Source organism: Haliaeetus albicilla, chromosome 28 (assembly GCF_947461875.1).
Source record: "Haliaeetus albicilla chromosome 28, bHalAlb1.1, whole genome shotgun sequence".
Classification (NCBI taxonomy): Eukaryota; Metazoa; Chordata; class Aves; order Accipitriformes; family Accipitridae; genus Haliaeetus; species Haliaeetus albicilla.
The window spans coordinates 9,065,485-9,085,414 of NC_091510.1; the positions used below are offsets into that span (position 1 = coordinate 9,065,485).

Sequence of the window (19,930 nt, forward strand, 5' to 3'; positions counted from 1 at the left end):
TTCTACCTAATTTTACAGTGGAGTGTGAATCATTTATGAAACGGAGGATATGTGCTGACTGCTTGCAAGAGTAGCAGAGTTCACCCAGTGACTTAGGAAGTGTCTCAGAATCCGGTTTGTCTAATAGGAAGAAAAATAAGAAGAAAAAAATGAGACAGAAGTTCTGGCTATCTAGAAATGATGCACATCACTTCTATAGATAGAATTGCTCATTTAAATATGTGGAGGAAAACATTTCCCCCAGATGAGTTCTTTGCAACCATCCTGAATTCTTTAAGCTGCCAACTTTTACCTATCTTGCTTGACCAACAACTTGAAAAATCTTCCTGTCTTTCTTCTCTGCCTGGGTTTTGACCTGAAGTCACTGAATACTAATGGCACAAAACTGTTTTCAGGGACTGGAAAGCAGTCACAAAATATAAACAGGCAGTAGACAGTCTACTGTTTTCCTCGAGTTACATATTAATTTCTTCCTGTTGTAGTCCTAGTAAAGCCAGCTGGTCTACTTACAAAACAAACTCTTGTGACTAAAGTTGGCATAAATTGACCAAGTCCAATACATGGGAACCATAACTGTCATGAAGGTTAGTGAAATATTTATAAAATTTTCAAGCCAGGTACAATATTGATATAGTTTAATCAATTTTGTTTACCGGTTGATAACAGCTAATACAGGGCCTGTTAGCTAGTATTTTGCCATGACTGCAGTTCATCCATGCCTCAAGCTCCATTCATCCCATTGATTTCAGGTGGGTTTATCTACAAAAACCTATACTTAAATGCTATGCTAGCAAAGAAATAAATGGAAGAAAATCCTCTTTTATTCCCCACACAGATGTGTCTCCAGCCACACAGCAATAGAGAATGTGCTTTGCCTAAGGCAACTCTTTCACTGTCATTTGCAAAACCAGTGGGTAGAAAGACAGGTATGGATGTTACAGCAGCCAAGTACATGAAACCATTAAGTTTCGTCTCTAATTAAGGCTTTTTTGTTTTGTTTTTTTAAGGAAGCAAGCCATTTAGCTACTCAACCAAATGAGCACTAACCTTTTGTAAGAATCTATGACTAGGTTTCATTAACAAGTCAATCATTAAGAAACAGTACAAACAGGGAACATGTTTAATGTTTTCCAATAACATCCTGTTAGGAAATATGTAAACGGAACATAAATCCTACTTCTTTTAATCAATAAGAACCCAAAAATACCCAGTAGGCACTAACACAGAATGACCATTCCCTTTGCAGAACTAAGAACAGTCATCCATAACACCATTAGTAAAAAAAATCAAAACAAAACAATCACCCCCAAAACAGCCTCTAGTCTTTCAGATAGTGCAGTCAAAACTCTGTCATGTTCTCCCAGATCTAGGGCAGAGCTTTCCAAATGCTAGCAAACTGGTGGAAAAATATAGTCCTGTTCTCTCTGTTACTGGGGCAGTTCGGTTGGGATTACTACCATTTCAGCATCGCATCAACTCTCACAACCCCTGTTTCCTTGACAGAGGGAGGGCTGCCATAGGGATGAGAAGTAGCATTGCTCCTGTCTTTCTCCCTCCTCTGGACACTGGCCAGTGGCATGCTGTGCCAGCAGTCCTCGAACAAGACACCTATTCCCCCTCACGTGCCCCAGCAGTCAACATAGGTTGAGAGCTGGACAGAATTTCTCACAAGAGGGGCCTTTTATGAAACTGAACGGTAGGGTCCAACAATTATTTTCCTAATTTTATAAAATGGAGAAAGTTTATGTAAGGACTATGGACCACCACAATTTCAAATACTGAGACATGCAATTGAATAGTTAACTCACTGAATGCATTTCAGCTCTCAATCTTACTTAAAAAGATATCTGTACTTCATACAGGTCCTACAGAGAGTCCCAGAGCAGAGTTCTGCACTGCAGGACACCATCCGTCACCTCAGGGACCTCCGGGTGCTACCTCAAGAGCCGCTCTCACAATACAGCAAGATTTTATCAAGACAGCTTTGGTTACAGTAAGACACAAATTCCAGCTGCTATCTTTGATAGAGGAAGAGCTAGCTGGCAAAGCAGAGACTAATTCCAAACAGGTTTGCAACAAGTTTGTATTCACAGCTGAGAAAAAAATAATCAAGTACTTAAAGGGACAGCAGACGACACATCCTCTTTGCTTTTTAACCCGACATCCTGCATTATAAAAACTTCTGGGCTATCAAGGAAGAGGAACCCTAACCTTGACTCATTTCCTACCACGTGAAGTGGTGCAGCAACGCTGGGGCCAGTTCAAACACAGCTCAACGTAGGTTTGCAGGTTAGCCTGCTTTTAGTTCTTTTCGTCTCTGATAGCTCAGCAAAGGAGATTTTTATGGCAGCACCCTTAAAAGGCAGAAGCAGAGGGAACACAATTTCAGATGTTATATAGGCTAGCAACAACAGAGAAGGAAGAACTTTGCTCATATTGATTTTTACCCAAGGATGTGGCATTCAACTTTGCATATAAACCACTTCTGCAATCCCAGACTTTACAGAATTAAAATTTCAGCTACTATTGAAGACTTTACATAATAGAAATCTAAAAAAAAAAATCCACATTTATTGACATAATACCCTAAGTTTGCCAAAGTAAAGTTTATGGAAATTCATACTTTAAACTTATACAGAGAAATTAAATTATTTGAATAATAAACGTGCACACACAGCCCTGTATCACTAAAGGCAAAATGAGATATTTTGGGAGAGAAGCAAGGGGCTGGCTGCTTGGTAGAAATTCATCCTTTATAGGACATTGTATACTCCAAATATACAGTATTTAAAGTAATTAGTATAATTTTAAAGGAATATGCAATATTTATGTCAGATTGCGAACATCCTTAAAATTGCCTGAGAAAGTCAAGGTAATGTAGATTACTAATACAGATGACAAAAGAATACTCTAAGCACAGCTAGGCCTAAATACAAGTGAAATAATGTATGCAAAACTGTCTTTTGACTGATAAGCAATTTTACTTTAGTCATTAATTAGAAGCAATTTGAAACAATACAAAAAACCCCATGAGCTTTAGGTAACAATCATAAGGCAACAAAGACTGAAAAGCCAAACCAAACTAGAAGTAGTTTGTTTTTAATCTACTGAACATTGCCTAGTTTGGAAGAACTACTGTTTTTCTACAGCTCTGTCCTTGGTACTTCACAGTATTAAAGTACACGGATTTCTCAGTTTAAAAAAAAAAAAAAAAAAAAAGAAGCATAGAAAGAAATCTCAGTTTATGCTGATTTACTGCCCTATGAAATCTAGCTGAAATCAGCAGTGCTATATAGCTTTGAGAAGTTGGCTTTGAGATTTATTTGTAAAAATTACCTGCACTGTAGTCTCAAGATGTCAGAGAAGTTATTTATAGGAGGCCCCTTTATATGTATTTTTGAAATACAAACTACCTTATTAAAGTCATAATGTAATACAGTCTCCATTTACAGTATAAAACAACTGAAATCCCTTCTGCACTGAAATTGCTATGAAAATCTCGGATGCTTTCAGAGTTGCCAGGAATTTAGCTTCTGAGTTTTTCATGAGAGTTTCAGATCAGGCTGGGTCACAAGCTATCCTGAGGTATAAGCTATGCATAAGTTTTACTTATACGTACTTGGACCTGAGAAAATGTCAACAGAACAAACCCATTTTAATCCATATCTAAAGTAATGATGAACCACCAACCCAATATTAATGTTAGCAGGAGCTTCTTTTTTCCTTTTTTCCCCTCTTTTTTAAAAATAAATAAAAATAATAATAAAAAATTTTCTGCTGGTCTCTAAAAGTTTAGCAATTTATTTAAAGTTACAGAATTGACACATCTGAACACTATGGGAAATGACATGTTCAGAAGCAGACAAACCTTCGGATGGAGATTAGGTAATTATGTGATCTAAATTAATGCAGTTTAAATTGTCCTAAATGGCAAAAGCAGCTGCAACTCAGAGCCATAAAGTGTAACAGTCAGAAAATGAAAATATGCCACTGAAATCAGCCATTCGTCTCATCTGTTAAATTCTCTAGATTTTAATGCATTAATAGCCAACTGCTAAGCCAACCTCGCATTTTAGATTCTTGAAAAAGAAGGAAAGAGAGATCATCAAATGCTTCTGTTTATGTAGTTTCTCTCTTTGATGGCGACCCATTAAAAATTGTGAGTTAATCCTTAATAATTTGTTCCTCGATCAGATAGCACTGAGATTTGTTATTGCTGTGCGTGAACACTGGGCTGCATCTGCCAATTAATTTGTATCAAATACTGAAGCAAAAGTGCTAAGAAACCATAAAGAGCATGTGAAACCACAATATAGTTAGGATATATTGTGGCCAAAATACAGTAATTTGAAATGACTGTAAGGGTGTTTTTTTCCTATAGTTCTACTAAATGACTGTTTCAGTTTCAAAGGCACATACTAAAAAACAGAAACAGCAAATCTAACTGGCCTCTTGTAAGACACATACTTCCATTACAGTATTTTTTGTAATAGGCTCCCATAGAACTGCATGCCGAGGATGGGCTGAACTTGCAAGGGAGCTCTTCAGAGTTTATGCTTGAAATAATCAATTCATTTGTGGTCTCCTAATATCAAAGCCCACTCCCTTCACCACCTAGTTTTCATGCTGGATATGGAAGTATCCAACACAGCGAAAGATTACAAAACCAAAAAAAATGGTGCAAGATTTTTAAATTTCTACTGAAAAACTAATGGTTTGATGAAGCTTTTAAAAGAAAAAAAAAAAGAAAGGATTCTATTGCATTCAAGATAGTAGTAGAAAGGTTAAGAATTAGAGATCCTTTTTTGCATATGCATACATATACACATACTACATAGCAAACACTTCTCTCTGAACATACTTCCTTTACTTTCACAGGTATATGTAAGGTAACTTCATGCCCTATATATTCCAAGCAGCATTTGAGTTAAATGCCTTTTGAACAAATTCAGTAGAATTCCAAGAAATCTTCTGTTCAACAGAAATGAAGGTCTGTAGGCATATATTTTGTATATCAGTGGAAAGTCAGATGATTACCAGCTTGTTCCGCGCACAGCAAAACTACTGAAATCTGATTTCTTTTACATGCTTGTCTTTATCACCCTTTCCTCTTCTCTACCCTGGTATTAACTTCACTTTCTCTCTATGACACAGTGAGTGAGTAAGAGACAAAAGTACTGTATAGACATACAAAAAATTTTAACAGTTATAATTTTCATCCCCAAAATGAATGGCATATGAGAAATTTAGGAGTATCAGTCTTGTCACTTTTTTTCCTATATGCTTCTGCTGGATTCCGAAGTTATTTTTTAAATGTGAGCAGAAGGAGTTTCTTCTTAGAAATATGCTTTCTGTGCTCTCCACTGCCTAACAGAGACAAAAAAATTATGTGCATATGTGTATGTGTGTAATTGTGTGATTATTAAAAATATACATATTTTGAGACACAAATTTGATTTTGGAACAGAAAGTCTATCCCTAAATTATTTTGAGTTTACGATATGTTTAACTGTAAGGCAAATTAATGAAATGGGCAACTTATTTCTTGTTAAACAAGGAAAAAAGAAGACAAAGTCTGTTACGGTAAACTTCATTTTCAGATATTATAAGCAGCCATTTTAAACTGGACTTACAGGCAGAACTTTATTTGTTTATTTATTTATTTAAAGAGGCTTACTATTTGCATTTAGTTTTTGCACACGTCGCTCCTCTCGCACACATACCTTTCTGCTGCCCACGGGACGTTATTTTCATACTCCTACCTAGCAAATGGCAGTCACCTGGATTTTGTTCTCCGCACACATCATGAAACAAGAGCGGAGGGCTATTGAAGGTGACGAGCCTGTCTCGCAGCAGAGCCCCGCTCCGGGGGGCTCAGCCAGGGTGGGTGACGGCAGGAGGGGAAGGAAGGGCGAGCGCCAGCTCGACGAGCGGCGCTGAGCAGGGAGCGGGCGAGACTCCCAGCCAGGACACCCACCCAACCTGCCCCCTTCCCGCTGGGGCACGCAACACCATCGCCCCTCGGTGAGAAGCTTAGCGCGACGCTAGTTTCCGTGTTCATGATTCGGTACGTTAATGAGTTGGGAAATCTTTTTCCCTGCTGTGTAATTATTTTGATGCTCATGGTATTTATTCTTTTACCTACCTACAATAGGATTCTAGTAATTAAACTGTCTTGAACCTATGCTGCTCTAAAGTCAGTCACAGGAGAAAAGTAATTTGCTGGCTTAGCATTTCAGACCTCTGGAGCTAACCGAGGGGTATTGGCTTATGCTAGGAAGTGCTTAAACCCACTACCCCCACCAAGTGTTATACAGACTTAAAAAAGAAGTCTAAATAACACCTCTGTAACTTAGGCAAGTCAGAAACAGATGGAGTGCTACTGTTGCCAGCTCATCTATCTGTACTTTGTTCGGCGTGAGGGGTTTTTTCTTCTTTTAAAGCAAACAGATTTGTAAGTTTACCTTTTCTATACCCAATACGTGAATATACGATAATGTTGACCAAGAAAAGCTCCTGTCCACCCCATAGTTTAAGGAGCACGATTAATGAAACGACTATTACAAAGCAAGAGCTAACATCATCTCCACTTCCAGCAAGTAAATCAATAGCTCCGTTCACGACAGGCTTCACAGATGATCCAACCCCAGGAAAGCCATGCATACTTACAAATTATAAAGCATATCAGCCATGTTGCTGCGGTAGTACAAGGCATTTCTATAGGCGCTTTCAGCTTCGGAAATCTTGCTCTGGCTCTTGAGAACATTTCCAAGGTTACCCCATGCTGTCAAGAGGAGAAAACAGTATTCAGAAAGAGCTACAATCCAATTACACGACAGAGTATCCAAGTATCAGGAAGTTCCTCAGGGAGACAAACCCCACAAAGAAACTATTTTTATGGAAGGGGAGGTTGGTTGTTTTTTTCCTCCCAGTTCTCTGGATCTCTGCATCTTACTGTGAGACTCACATTTCATAGCGGTGATTTGCATACATTCTGCATACATATAGCTTTTGGGTGGGAAAAAGGTCTTTAAGAACAAATATGTCTCTATGCTTTAGAAAGTACTATAGCAAAGGGAAAGGACGGTTTTATTTTATATCGCCTCCAAATAAAAATCCCCAGTGTAAAATGCACAACAGGGGCATATTCATAGTTTTAGCTTTTTTTTAAGCCTATCTACTCTAAACAGCAAGAAATTTTCCCAGAGTAGACACAGCTCTCACTGAAGTATGAAAATTGACAAATGATGCAGGAATTGGAAGAATGGTTAGGTAAGTAACCAGGATTAAAAGTATGCCATGTGGTTATAAACATACTACACAGAACACTAAAATGCATTTTTTTCTACTCGGAAAACATGTGGTTCCTTTCCATACAATTTATTATGTTATACAACGTGCTTTTATATCCCATCTATAAAGGACTTGAGGTAAAAAAATATTTAAGGCTCCACATGTGTTGCCTTTGCAGTTTTGTTGAGTGGCACAAAAACTGTACTTACAAAAGAAACTGGAACTAACATTTTATAGAAAACATAGCCTGTGTTATTCACAATTTAGGAAGCTAATTTAACTGGCATTGTAATTACAGTCTATGTGTATACATGAAAAAAACACATTATGCTTATAAATACATCAAAGTTGTTTCATAAAACAGTTCTACTTTCACAAGTATTTTTTTATGAGCAAGAATAATGGAAAGATGATGCATGTCCTTTCCACCAAACACACAATATATGGCAAACTATTCTTCCCTCCAGATGCACTAACAATAAACATTAGCTCAAGTAGCAGTTAAACTTTGCTTCTTCAGTTACTGAAGCCCTTTTTTTACAGGAATTTGTCTTTTACGGGAATCAATCTTGAGTAATGCAAACTTTCAATGTAGTTTTAACGTAACACTGCTAAATAGGTTGATAATTATTTCAGGTACGTGTTTTTTCCTTAGAAAGTGCATTGCTTGCAAGCTGCTGTGGTTTGCTGCAGAAGCATCCTGCCACAGGGATGGAAAACGCAGCAAACACAGTGTTTTCCTCTGAGCAGAATAAACTAATCATTGCTGGGAAAAAACTGATGGAATCCTTTTAGGATTCACAAAAAATAATGTCATCCAACTGTGCACAACATATTTTGTAAAGACAAGGAAAAAAAATACAGTATTTCCATGAGAAAAGAAGCTATCACTTCGTGAGTCACTTCATTTTAGCCTAGTGTTTCATAAGGTGAGAAATAATTGAAAAGTTATTTATCACTAAATTGACAAAAGTCACAAAAATGTTCCATCGTTCTCTTGTTTAATAAAATAAAGCTGCTAAAAATATTCTCAGGTTCACTCAATTTTTACACTCATTGCTAGCATATACACAGAATTCTGAATTTATTTCCCCATTACTGCTACTATTCTTTTTTACACGTAGAAAACATTTTGGAAGTAGCAATCAAGGTGACTATCCAGCTTGTAAGCATTAACACTTGTAAGAAAAACAGATTCTTTTTTATTTAAGACTCATTTGTGAAAACACACTCTGACGTTGATGTTGCTTCTGCACTACATGACCATCCAATTTCCCGTAGTTGTATGTTCCATACAATCTGTAGCTACTTTTGTTTTCACTCTGCTCTCCCATAACAGAGCATTACAGTGACCATTTGGACTACTGATAACAATTTCCTGCTATACAGTTACTTGCTCCCAACCACTTTGAAGCTCAGCAAATGAAAGGATCTATAGAAGAATGATTCAGTTCATCTCATCTGTTAGGCTGGAAAAACTCTGTTAACACTGTTAAATGTAATAGTTTCTCCTCTACACTTCATTTCCTGCTGTACGCTCTATTATTTATCCGTGTTAATATAATTTTTAAGGCAATACTTTATTTTACATTCTGCAAAATAATCTGTGTCAAGTTTTTAATAGCAATCAATATTTAATCTGCATTATTTTATTTGAAATGTATTCCATTTAGACTTTTGTCTAAACTTGTAAAACTGTGAATGATTAATTTAACTTAATGTGATATACTAGAAGTGATAGTAGCAGAAAATAGCAAACATAAAACACAATACTCTCACAATTTATCACTAAAAGAAACATGAAAACCAAGGTCTTTTTACTTCTCCAAACTATAAAAGCTTAGTATAAGTCTCCACATCTATTTAAATACAGAATTAGTTAGATGAATGACCTAGCTCTGGCTGGAGATGAAGATACATGGACCATTTTGTAGAATAAATGCTTATTTGTAGAGATCATACCCACAGCCCTAGAAGTTATGAACAGCTATTATCTGCAGCAACCACATCCTCCTGGTTGTTGGTACGTGAGGGAGAGACAAAGAGGATGGTCTACATGGAAAAGAGGTTACATCAGCTACTCAAGGAACGTCACTCCTTTTTTGTCTTAAGTAATGCAACTAATGTCAGGAAACACAAAGAATTTCAATTATTAATGACATCTCTGGCATCCAATTTCTCAATCCGTATCTCAAGACAAATTTCTCCTGCAAAAATATAACATTGTTTCAATTATGTGCGCATTCAGAAACAGAAACAAAATTATACCTGAATGAAGCCACATCCCCATTACAAACATACCCTATGACTCCAACTAAATTTCAGCACTCAACTATTTTCCATCTGTACATGGTGAGAAATTAAAAATTAATATTCTCAAAAGAAAAAGAAAGTAGGTCAGTTATTCTGGAATTTAAAATGGATTTTTATTCCACTTATTTTTGATATATATTTTTCATCTAAAATCTGTAATACCTGAAATCGCAAAAGGGAACATTTAATATTCAGGAGATGCCTAAGTATATATATACACACCACAATTTAATCTTTAATTACAAATTCAATTTTTCCCTTATTGGAGACCCTATTCAGCACAAGGGAAAAAGCAAGCTGTGAATGAAACAGCTTTGTAATATTTACTTTTTGCCTGCAGCCTAATTCCCTGTGCACCAACAACGAGACCAAAACAGGCCCAGGTCTTTTCAAAATAATACTCCATCGTAGCATGGGAACAAAGGTAACATTCACATATCTCACACACCTACAGAACAGTCAATCCATTCAAACTTTACTTCATTGCCCATTTTTCCACAGTAGAATATAAATGGGCATATTAATAATTAAATCCATTTCATCATCTTGTATCCTAAGCCAATTATAAACTGAAAAATATCCTAATGCTTGAGAAGTCCTATGCTAGTTACATTTCTTTGCAGGAAAATGGAATATTTTAAAGGGGTTTTGTTGCTTTTGTTGTTTTAAAATAAAAAGTGGGGAAAATTATGTAGCACTAAGTAGGCAAATAAACAATTGTTTAAGTGTTATCATTTTGGTCATATTAAACTAGATTTCTATTAAACTTTAAAGATGACATTTATGCCACCTTGCAGTGAGAGTAGGTCAAGTTCTTAGGCATTTAATTGCTTTCAAAATGAAAATGAATATGACAAATTTCAGCTTCAAATTTAACATGATTAATGTCTCAACTATCTCACTGAAACTGAGGATTAAGATTTAACAAGCCTGAAAAATACAAGGTTGGCATATTAAACCTTCTCTAAGCACCTTCATTCTGGAAGGGAGCAAGACAAACAACAGTGAAGCAGGAACAATGTTGTCCAATCTAATCTGCCTAGATTTAAGAAGCACATCTTACTAAAGAGAACAGTTGAACTTTCAGCTTGCAATTGAATTATGAAAACAAATGAGAAATGGAAATGAATGTGTGCAAATATCTTCATTTAAATAAATCTTTCCTCTTCTACTGAATCAAAGATCATGCTGTGCTATTCAGTGAAATGGAAATAACAAAGTAACGAAGCAAAGTTTCAGAGAAAAGCACTCAGGTAGTGTAAAAGCATATATGTTAATTACTTGACCCAATAGTTTGCTTAAAAAAAAAAAAAAAAAAAAAATCACAAATCATTAACAAAGATAACCCAAAGTATTAAGGGAGGATTCTCCTTCTTACCCGCCACCCTTATATAATCCATGAAAAATGAGACAATAATAGCATCTATTTGGAAAGTCATAACCTATTAACCTATCTGCTGTCAAAACACCTGCTGAAACATGGAGAGGAAAAAAATCCAACTAAAATACCTTAATAAATTACTGAAATACAACCTGGTAAACTTTAAAAAATAATATAGCAAAGAAAAGGAAAATGCTGTCTTTCCCAGCATGTTATGCCAGGGGGCAAACACTCCCTTTTGTAAACCTTACTAGGAACAAACATACTTAAAAACTGATGAAATAAAATGTAGGACTCAAAGTTAAAAAAATTGATACACAACATTCACAATTCACATCAACAAATTACTAAAGTTTTGTAATACTCAAACTAGTTTTGTAATATTCTCAAACTATCAGACTTATTCACAAAATAAAAGTTAGAACACAAATTGATGAATGCATTAAAAAACGCAAACTAGATTACTACTTGAGTGAAACAAACCACTTGAATGAAGACTGAAGTATTTAGGGAACAGCCAAGTCATTTGTAATCAACTTGTCAGCAGTTCCAAACTAACAACTTTAGTTCACAGAAAAATGCACATCAAGCCAAGAAAACTTCTACGGAACTTTACAGATATTTGTGCATTATTTACTATTCTTTAGCTTGTGAAATGAATAACAGCAGTTCCAGGTTGCACTTCCTCTCTTTACAATCCTTCTGCATTTCTCCTGACTCACCTATGAAAAAGAAGTGAATGCATATCAATTACCTATTTTTTCATAAACAGAGTTCAGGGATGAAGAGATGCTGGTCCAGAAAAAAAAGCCTTTGATTTTTTTTTATTGCAATGACATCTGTTTTTTGCAAGTTCTGCAAGAGGTCTGTTGTTCTCTATTATCACAATTGCATTTATGCTCCCATGTAACAGCCGTGAAAAAGATGCTCCTGGGCAACATTTATGATAAGGGACGCTCACACAAGAATCTCGATACAGCAGGAGTTCAGAAACTGAGTCCTTGATTGTAAAAAAACACTAGCACAGCACAAAATCCAAATCTGATATTTGAACAAATAACCCATTTCAGAGCCGTAACAATTTCTTTAGCAATGTAAATATTTGCATGATCCCATCACAGAGGGGGACAGGGTAAGTAATTTAAAAAAAAAATAAATCTGTTCGGCTTCAACATAAAAAAAAAAGTTTATAAATTCCCTTAATGTTCAATTTCAGTAGAGAAAAAGCATTTGCCTTTTTTTGTTAATTCTAGGTATTAATGATCTCTGTCTTCCCTTTTGGAAAGAAAGCCTACCTTCCTGCGGTGGTTTAAGCCCAGCCAGCAACTAGGCACCACACAGCTGTTCGCTCACTCCCCCCCACATGGGATGGGGAGGAGAATCAGAAAAAAAACAGTAAAACTCACGGGTTGATATAAGAACAATTTAAAAACTAAAGTAAAACAAAATGTAGTAGTAGTAGTAGTAAAAATAATAATGAAAAGGAATATCATAAAATAATTTTTAAAAAACCCAAACCAAGAAAAACCAGCGATGCACGATGCAATTGGTCACCACCCGCTGACCGATGCCTGAGCAGCGATCCGCCCGTCCCAGCCAACTCCCCCCAGTTCACATAGTGAGGATGACATTCCACGGTCTGGAATATCCCTTTGGCTCCTTGGGGTCAGCTGTCCTGGCCGTGCTCCCTCCCAGCTTCTTGTACACCTGCTTGCTGGCAGAGCATGGGAAACCGAAAAATCCTGAATTTGGGATAAGCGCTACTTAGCAACAACTAAAACATCAGAATGTTATCAGCATTATTCTCACACTAAATCCAAAACACACTGTACCAGCTCCTAAGAAGAAAATTAACTCTATCCCAGCCCAAACCAGGACACTCCCACATAGGGCAAAGGACAAGAGAGGGAAGTATGACCAAGAACATACCAACCAACCCACTTTAACTTACGTTAAAACCTTTTAAAGACCAAAGATGTGCAATTTTGAAAATATTCTGCAAACTACGTGAAAAGATTGTAAGAGAAAGTATCTTTGAGTCTAACTCCTAAAGGTCATTTTGTTTGTTGAATATAACAGGCTTTTATCCTACAGGCTTTTGAAGAGTATTTTTTATTTCTTCTCTCTCCAAATAAAAAAATGGGAGGAGGGACATATCATTGTACCCCTGCCAAAAATGGAGTGGAAAAAGAACTATGGTGATGATCAACAGAATTATCAACTCTTTAGAGGTGTTTTTACTTTTGCTTTGTGGAAGTAATGTTGATTGGTATCAAAACCCTCATCAGGCTGATAAATAGTGCAGCTCCCCCATATTCCCCTACTACTTTACACCTAAACCATCAGTACTTGAACTTCATGCAAAAGTTATTTCTGCTCGCCTGTTTACTTTGCAAACATTAAATTTCAAAACTCATCAAAGATGATTAAGCATGTGGGCCAACAGATGCCGTAAAGCTCCAAAGAAACATCCTTCTGAAAATCTGTTGAAATTCCTAGCCTAATGGTAGGACATTTATTTGGATGATAACTGAAGAGTGAGAATTCTAATTTTACTTTTTTTAAACACTTTCTTCTGTTTCCAATACTGTCCAAAAGGATTTTCCCTTTGCTTCCCTTCCCTTCCAAGGCTTACAAGCCAATTAAAAGTAATATATGCACATTTTATATAAATCAATTCTTCAGTACAGCACACTAATAATCTCCTCTTGGTCAGAGCATCAATATTTGAAATTTGCATTAGAGTTGGTGCAAAGTTTTATGTTTTCCTTCATTACAAACTTGTTGAGTAAGAAAATCAGAGGGAAACAGGTTAGAACAGTATGACAAAATTTAAAACATCACAAGTAAGAAACAGTACTAATTACACTTTCCATTTTGAAATGTTGTGATGTTTTCCAAGAATTTACGTCACACTATAACTTATTTTAAGTGGTTTTTTTTTCTGAAATTAGTTACTTAAGTTGTTACCAGTGTAATGGAGTCAAATCTGAAAGAACTAAAATAACTTTATGGAAAACTAGGAGTTTTTACTACTTTCCAGGTGATGCTTCTGATACAGTGACAAAAATAGCATGGGGAAGATGCCTTTGGCCTTGACCACACTGTGTGTATTAAAGGGTGTCAATTTATATGGGGCTGTCACCATAAAAGGTTTGATGAATGCTAAATTAACTTCTAAAAGTTTGGCGCATAATATAAAACCAAAACCAAAAAGAAATAACCTCTTCTCTTTTGCTATTAACTTTTATGTGGACTTAATTCCTGGAGCGTGACAATCCAGGTTTCCATTTTAGGACAACTTTTTTTTTTTTTTTTCCTTCTTTTTACCATCTGTTCTTAACACTTTTTCACTTTGCACTATAAATTACTACTTTACAGCTGTCAATATGAAAGTCATGAATTACAAGCATTCACATTGCCACCTCACCCTGTGGCAGTATCACCATAACGTAGGCAGAGTCAAGCACAGCAGCATGTTGTGAATCTCTCAGCTCTATGGTAAAGGGGAGCAAACAGAATATTGAATATTCTTGGAACTTTCACTAAGTATGTTTTTCTATTCATTCTTAGCACCTACACTGAGTATTTCTAGAGCGGATTTTTAGATTTATTCTAGATCAGAACCAAATTGTCCATTTTACCACCTATCTGAAGCTCCACATTAACAGCTGAAAGCCATGTATTGCCCTACATAGAGCACTGGACCACTGCTAAGGTTACAGACTATTCAAAAATCAGAGAATTTTGTGAAACAACGCTTATTGCAGAGGGTGCCGCAGTAAAAATAAACTTAATCTAGTATGTGGCTTGCATAGAAAAAAAATTTCTTTTTCTTATGTTCTTCAAGTTTATACCTTTAAAACAGACACATTCCTGTCATCAGATTCAGCTCCCTCCTGCTGAAAGTACAGGTGCTAAACTGGGAATTAAAAGAGGTATATGCTGTTCCCAGCTCTGTCGCTGGTCTGTTCTTCAGATCTGTTGTTTAGGAGGTTTCACCTCCTGATGCCTTTCTATTTGTATTCTTGACATTTGTTACTCATCCATTAACTGCAAGTTTTGTCTGCTAAGGATTGCATCTCACTATGGCTTTGCACAATGCCTACTATAACAATGCAGCTGGACGCTAACAGAACATAAATGCATGATAACCTCTGGTGGAATGAAATAAAGGAAGAAGAGACAAAGAAGTGGTTTTGCAATACAGAAGAGAGATGTAAGGAACATTTCCCCATATAATTAGTATTCTCACAAAATGAGGGCCAAGAAAAGTTAGTTACAGTTTAAACACTGTGGGAACATTGATAATTGTGTATGCGTTTTATATTTTTATCTATGTTCTTGACTTCTGTTAAAGGGTCATCCTTCCTAAAACACATTTGGGAGCAGACAAAGCTTGCGTTTGGTTAAAATAAAAATTACAAAAAAAAAAAAAAAAAAAAGCTGTAAAATCTGACATTCCTTTGAGTCTTTTGAGGACTTCTGAGAATGGTCTACTTCATGAGAAATAAGTTGAAACATTAAGACCAATGTTTGTAAATGGAAAATTCACCCTACTGGGAAAAAAAAAGGCTGAGATTTGCAACAGAGGTCAACACATTTCCAATAACCAAATATTCCATATTACCTTTGTTGGGTAACACATGAAGAAAGAGCATAGCACTAATTATATCGTTCACATTTGAAAGGTTATAACCATAGCTATAAAGAACAACACCTTTTCCTCCTTGTTGAAGGTTAGATTCATCAGCAGCTTACAACATTTTCCTTTCAAGGGTACTACGTGATAAAGCAGAGTGCTTCTCCAGTCTTTAGCATTCACATTTCATCAGGCAATCACTTTGTTCTAGAGGGGGAAAGAGTTTCACAAACGGAGGCATGATAGGTTTCCCCAATAAAAATTCTGAAAGCTCAGTTGCACGCGCAAAAAAAAGGCAATGAAGAGAGCTCAACTTTTTAAATAGCTTTTCTACAATACAGACCTACTATCTCTCACAAAGATCTTCAGAAGATTAATTAGATCATGTTTGTTAAGTTGTTCAAGAACAGAAAACTTCATGTAAATGCTAAAGGTTGCTACTTTGAAAGAGGAACAGGTTTTGCATAAGTTCTGCATTATGGTTTGTACAAGGTATTTATATTTTTCCTATTATTCCAAAGAAATAATGATTTTTTTTCCAAATATGTCATAAATTCATTCATATCATTTGCAATAATTTTCCTCGAAAAACTTCACTTTTTATTAGATACATTTTGATCAAGTTACCTCATTTTGCTAACTCAACAGCAAAACTGCCCGGTTTCTTGTTTCCTAAAGGGATAAATGGTTTCTATACACCCATAATTTATGAGTTTAATCTACTTTATATATTGATTTTTTTTTTATATCAGTGGGTATGTGGTAATGTTGAGACAGACTGTATTAGAGATTTACCACCTCCTAACTTTTATATATTATTCTTCTTTTTATTAAGAGTGTTATTTATACTGTTTGTTCAACACTTTGTTTGCTGATCAATTCCAGGGCTTTTGGAATGACAGCAGGTGAAAGAAAAACATAATTGAAAACTACACAGAGCTCTGAAACCTATCCAACACCATGTCAGCATGGGTACTGAACCAACTGACTTTTGGCAGGCAGTGCTTCAGTTTTGTTTCTTAGTTTTGAAACCCTGATGCAAATGGATATGAATTCATGACACTCTCTGCTATGCTCAGCATCGCTGCCTGATATACCTGCTCCACTTGCTATGTTACAGAAAATTAACTTTTCCTCCTCAAAGGATAACACAGTGGCTTTGTCAGCTCAATGAACCTGAGGGATGAGACTGAGCAGCTGGTAAAGCATTCTCAGGCTTCACCATTTACTCTTTAGTCTACAGTACAGACTCCTCGCTCTGCCTAGGACGTACTTGCAGGTTTTGGTAATCCAATTATCTTTAATGAACCTAATCTCAAGTGTGTGAGGGGCCCACAATCTGGCTGAATAACAAATATCACATTAACAGATTCTTTAGTGAGCACCCACGATAATAGCGAGCACCCAGAGCCATCAAAGAAAAATGACAGATATACTCACATACTCCTACTTCTCCTACACACCCTGATTCGTTACATGTGACAGACTAGTGTATGAAGAAATTCTCACCAGTACCTTCATTTGAGGTGTCACAGGATCAAATAGCACTTCCTTACTGGTTTTACTTATCTCTCGCAATGTAAAATATTTTCAGGTTAACATTATAAAAACTCTTAACAGCATAGCCCTTGCCTGGTATTAGTCAACAGACCAGATTCAGCCCACGAAGACAGTGCTCATACTGCAGAACCTCTAAAAAGATTCAAACCAGAAATCATAACCTCACTGCGACTTTGTAGGTGTTCTTTATAAATAAACAAACAAACAAACACACACAACACCAACACACACACATTGTTCTGGATATGTCCTCCCATTTCCAAATCTTTGTACAATTCAGTTTTGTTTAATGTTACAACTCTAATGAAGATATTCTGATTAAGGTAAAACTACTGCAAGATCACGGACTTGTTGACAATGCAACAGTTTTCTACCTTCCGAGCTGTGCTGGCACACCCCAACGCATCAGGAACTAGCTTTTCACCTGACAGAAAGGTAATAGCAAAAGACTGATAACCATAGATTATATTTTATTTCAACGGAAATCCCACTGTCCAAGGAGATAACTGCCAGAGGTTACTTGAGGGCAGTGTTTCATGACACAGTGGCTCTGGTGGAACTACCATTTTAAGGAATTCCTGTACCTACCACCCTTCAGGCCGTTCAGTTCTGCCACCCCGTCCCTCATGCTAAAATGATTTTTGGGAAAGCTATGGTATGAATCAGATAAATAAACAGATACAGGTTAGAAAAAAAAAAAGAGAGAGAAAAGGCAGGTTATAGTAGCTTTAACATTTAATCTAGTCACTGTTCTGTTCCCAGCAGAGCCCGATCACACCTCTGTTGCACAGTTTCGTTAGCTATGTGTGCACTGCAAGTGTGAACACCATAAGCCATTACTGCCATAAAGTTCCCATATCATGAAACTTCACAAGAGTCAAGAGCAAAGCAGTGAACAGTGCTGACCTGAAACTCTCGTGATATAAGGAATTGTGGTTTGTAGAGGCGATGGACTCAAGTCACGCAAGAAAGCAAGAGGAGGCCAAAGGAGCAGAAAAATACAAGTGGAAGAGGAGGAGAACTCTGGGCACCCTAAAAACCTCAGGATTAACCCTGAGGAACTCTTTGGGGCACTAAACTGTCTCAGGCAAGGAGGTGACCATGTACTAAATCTGTCAAATCATGTAACTTTTTAAACAGCAGGCATGGTTCTAAAAAAAATTATCTATGATACACTTCAAAATTATCACTTACGTCCTGAGTGGTGAACTGTAAGCCAGCCTCCTGCAGAAATGGAAGGGTGCACTAAAGAGACTGAAATGACAGCCTTGGTCTGCAAAGCTAAACGTAGGTGGATCGTGTTGGCTCCTTTCCAGGAAAGGGGAACAGAGAGGACAGTGTCCTGCAGATGTGCCAGAGGAGCCCCAGCGGGGAGGAAATCAGCGCTGGGGTTTGTCAAACCAACAGAATCGTCAGGGTGCTCAAATGACACATGTCGGACTTGGAAAAGGCAAATTAGTGCCTATCCAGGAATTAGGCTTTTCATGACGCTTCAAGTTGTATGGTTTTGTTTGCTTTGTTTTAAATCACTTATTAAGGCAAGACAGGACCTGTGAAGCTTTGCCAGCCAATACATATCCACGCTGGTAAGGAAATATAGGAGGCAGGGAGGAAGGTCGGTCAAAAAATGACCTCCTTCATTTTTGGCCAGTAGCGAAACTAATTAAAGACACTACAATTTTTAACTAGCATCTTTAATAGTCCATATTCCAAATACCTTCTGTGTTTTAAGAACTGAAAGAAAAGTTCAGCGTGCTAGAGCATCCAAGCAAAGAGAAGGAAATGACATTGAGCACTCAGTCCCTCTATTTTGTGATCTTTTCTGTAATTTAAAACAAAACTATATGCAAGCCTTTTGGGCATACTATAATTGCATCAGCCATCATTTAATTTTTGCATGCATGAGGAATGGCAATGATGACAGTCCAAGCTTAAGTGTTAATAAAACTCCCTGTTACAAAGGAAGGGTATTGGAAATATTTGTATTTATCTATCTATACTGGGATTTTACACTGCCAGAAGAGGTATAAAGAGGCATGTGTGTAAATTACTATCCTGTCCACATTAAAGTTTAGTTTCTCTACCAGATTTGTGTAATGGGATCTCTGTGTGTACCAGTATGAAATCCATTACAGATAGGAAAATGAAGACATGTAACCCATGGTGAAAATCATTATGTAAAGAAAAATTTTTCACAGTTGACATATTTTGAAAAAAAAGGTAAAATAATGAAACAATTGGATGACTATCTAATGCATTTAAACAAACATGCTTAGCTTGAGAACCAACCTGGATTATCTTGTTTTCCTCTAATTAATAGTGATTCTTTCCTTCCAAAAAAAACCTGGGCTAGTTCCATAGAACACACTAATACGGACTGAAGGCCTGACGTTTAATCAAACTGGAAAATAAAATCTATCATTTTCTGGCAAAGAAAATACCAAACGTAATCCACTTCACTTGATATGCTACCAAAAAAAAAAAAAACCAAACAATCTTGCCAGAGCTAATCCGTCCTTGACCAGGGGTGGGGTTTTTTGCACCGTAGTTCTTAGCACAGATGAGTTTGTTGAATGATTTTGCAGAGCACCTCAGGGATGGCAGGGGAAGAAATAACAGTCTGATGAGTCCATGTCTCAAAACAGAGTAATAGAGCCCATGTCTCAAAATTGTTTATTTCTTTAAATTCTTAGTATATGCAAAGGGGGAAAAAAGTGTAGCTAGTAGTTAATAACAGATTC

General features: G+C 36.6%; 1 protein-coding gene across 1 annotated transcript in view; it reads right to left on the minus strand.

Annotated features, from left to right (window-relative positions):
* The window catches only part of TMTC2 (transmembrane O-mannosyltransferase targeting cadherins 2), a 257,820-nt gene that overhangs the window by 80,876 nt on the left and 157,014 nt on the right, over positions 1-19,930 (minus strand). Inside the window, exon 4 of the mRNA XM_069773740.1 lies at positions 6,670-6,784. Coding sequence (XP_069629841.1) covers positions 6,670-6,784 — 115 coding nt within the window. The remainder of the gene's footprint in view (positions 1-6,669; positions 6,785-19,930) is intronic.